The 2,959-nt window shown below is 37.1% G+C and overlaps 1 protein-coding gene across 1 annotated transcript; it reads right to left on the reverse strand.

Annotated features, from left to right (window-relative positions):
• On the reverse strand, positions 205-2,388 carry LOC109235017. Its single transcript, XM_019401034.1, has 3 exons — positions 1,827-2,388; positions 1,103-1,438; positions 205-848 (listed from the first exon to the last, which is right to left on the reverse strand). The coding sequence occupies exons 1-3, from the start codon at positions 2,124-2,126 to the stop codon at positions 357-359; spliced, it is 1,128 nt and encodes a 375-aa protein (XP_019256579.1). The 5' UTR covers positions 2,127-2,388; the 3' UTR covers positions 205-356.

Below are 2,959 nucleotides of genomic sequence, written 5' to 3' on the forward strand. Positions count from 1 at the left end.
GTTTGAAGAAAATGGATAAAATGTGACGCAGGAAGCATATTAGGAGGGGGAGATCTTACCCTGCATTTCTACAAGAGGCTATTTCCACGGCTTGAATCCCGTGACCTCCTAATCACATGGCAACAACTTTACCAGTTACGCCAAGACTTCCTTCGGAAAAGCAAAAATTTGAAAAGCTTAATCAGAAAAGAAAAAAACAGTACGTCATTAAACAATCTAGTAATTATGCGATGAGAGAGAGGGAGACTCTTAAGTGAGTGCATGAGTTAAAAACTAAAAATAAATATACACCTGAAATCTTCTTGACAAGAAAAGAAAAAGATGTAACCTATATATATACAAGGAAAATTTTCACATCAGCAACCCATTCCTTGCTCTTCAAATTCAGCAGGAGGCAAGAAGCAGTCCATTGGCAAACCAGATATATTGAAATCAATCTCTTCAATCATCCAAGTCTCCTCGATCTTTGCTCTATAGTCTATGTTCTTTCCATATCTGTAAATTGTTGCTGCAGTCTTCCCACTGTGAGCAATGTTGATACCTTCAATATATCTATAATCTTCAAGCATAGATTCCATACTTGTTTCCCAAAAGACATTGCTATCCCCTTTTGGTGACTTCAATCTTACTAATTTTGTGTCTTCAAATTGAATCAGAAGACCTGTCCTTTGGCTGAAGTATCCCAATATTGTGTGATGGACAACTTCTGTATTTGCCGTACTTTGTGCCTTGAGCATGTCTATGCTTGATTCTAGTTTTAGAATAAAACATTCTTCATCCTTAATAGTCTTTTCTCCAACGCAAATCGCATTCAAGAACAAATTGGCCGTTGATCTGGGGTCCAAGCCCTGTTCATCAAAATACATAAGCAGTTGGATGAGCATGCAAAAAGTCATGAATATGCATTAGAAGATACATGATTTACTTTGCCATCAAAATTAAGCATGCATTCTAGGTAAGCAACCGAAATATATTAAAGAAATCTCATTTCATTGCATTTGGTTGTACCAACTATGTCTCCATTCTGTTGAAGCAAAGACTATAGACATGATTTAATTACAGAAATGCGGTCTATGTAACACTTTCATCAGCAAAAGGGTACCTGGAAAAATCTTCTAAGGGGTCTTGGAGGACCTTTTGAAGCACTAGAAGTAGAGGAAGATTGACTCCAAGCAACCTTCCCATTACTTCCTGCACTTATCTTGCAACCTGAAACAACCAATTCTAAAACCCACAGGTCAGGGTTCTTCTGCCAAAGCACAAAGGCTCCAACCTCACAATGGCGTTTCGAGTTGGCGTTACCATCACTTTGATGCATGTCCCATGTAGCCATCTTCACCTGCCCTACTGCACACATGCTATTCAGCGAATTTAACGCCGCCTGCCCTCCACATGCTGCCAAATATTGTTGTACTATGTATTTAGCAGTAGAAGTCTCCTGATGACCATAACGAGTTACCAGTTCAACATATATAGTTTTTCAAACTGAAATCTAAATCAGTTAAAACAAATCTTGTCTTTTTTCCTTGAACCTTATTCACATCTAAGGAGTTGAACAAGAGCATCTGCCCAGGGCAAAATTTTAGATGTAAGTACAAAACAAGAAAATGGTATATAGCAGCACTGAAAATAGGAACTAGACATTGTTTCTCTAAAACTCTTGAAACAACAAATACAGTTTACATTTTTAAAGCCTGTAATTGTCAATATTTGTAGAAGGGGTTACCAAAAATAACAAGTTATATTGCTAGATTTTATCCAATTTTAAGATTTAATCGCATTCAAGAATGTTCGTAAGAAAAGGAAAAAAGGAATAGAGTGCTTACCATTGAACCATTCCTAACAGGCATGTTATCAGCAATATGGTCCAATTGAACTTGAAAAGGGACAAGAGCAGAGCCAACGATTTTAAACAAGAACACGAATTGATCATTACTTGATACAGCGGCATGATGAGAAGAAGAAGAATATCTGTCTGCACTTTGAGCCCTCATAAGATTGCGCATATTCCGCCATTGTAAGGCAGCATTGCTACCCATATTGTTAAACATCTCTTCTGGTATGGGGACCTCCAAAACTGTCTCCAACCCATCTGCCTTGTCCAAGTTTGGACACAAGGTTCTCATGGGATGAATAACCCTCTATGGGATTAATCTTGATTTGTCTTTGGGATTTTTGTTAATGGAAACCAGGAAAGGAAAGAAGAAGAAGAAGAAAGATTATTAGTAGTACATAAAAGAAAGAGGAAGTTTGCAGGAAATCATCAAACCTGCAAGAATTAGAAAAAGGTCTTCCTCTTTCCTACTACGTGGGTGTTTCGTGTTTGGACGAAGAGCAGGTGATTTTTGTTGAGAATCACTAGGGAAGAGGAAAAGGAAGGAAAGGAGAGGTGGGTCTCTACCTTCTCTGCCATAGGTCTTCCTTGGTCGTAGCAGTCGTGTGGGCACGATTTTGGCGGGGAATATTATGATCAAAACTATCCTTATTCTTTGGTAAACCGTTTACATTTACCTATGGAAAGAATTATAAGAAAATACACATGACTTTACACTATAACAAAAAATGGTTTATGTTTTTAAGTTTTATCCGACCTAGCCCATATCATATATATTTTGAAAGCACTAGCAAATTCAAAAATTGTGTTCTTACAACCATTACTTATAAAAGCTATGGAGTTAAATCTGTGTTCTCACAACCATTGTTTTCACTCTCTCTTCTTCTCACATCTTCTACATATGCTTCAAGGAGCCGTGTATTTTTTGTTTCTCCTCTTGTGTCACCTGCTTACAATGTAAGAAAATTGAAGAGTAGAAGTTTACCATTGAAGACCATTCAAAGCTTTATTTTCGAAAATGGGTTTTTTGGAATTTGTTAGTTGTTTGGAGTGGGTGTTGTTCCAATTGATTGAAAATATCAAAAGGAGTTCAAAATTTAAATTTGAAGTGGTTTGGAGTAGATT

The sequence above is a fragment of the Nicotiana attenuata genome, chromosome 11 (genome assembly GCF_001879085.1).
Source record: "Nicotiana attenuata strain UT chromosome 11, NIATTr2, whole genome shotgun sequence".
Taxonomy (NCBI): Eukaryota; Viridiplantae; Streptophyta; class Magnoliopsida; order Solanales; family Solanaceae; genus Nicotiana; species Nicotiana attenuata.

Bases quoted from the DNA above. Each gene is read 5' to 3' on its own strand.
- LOC109235017 (XM_019401034.1), bottom strand. From the start codon at position 2,126: ATGAGAACCTTGTGTCCAAACTTGGACAAGGCAGATGGGTTGGAGACA. The intron at 1,439-1,826 runs GTAAGCACTCTA...TATGGTCATCAG, and splicing joins CTGTTAGGAATGGTTCAATG to GAGACTTCTACTGCTAAATA. The intron at 849-1,102 runs GTACCCTTTTGC...TTTGATGAACAG, and splicing joins CCCTTAGAAGATTTTTCCAG to GGCTTGGACCCCAGATCAAC.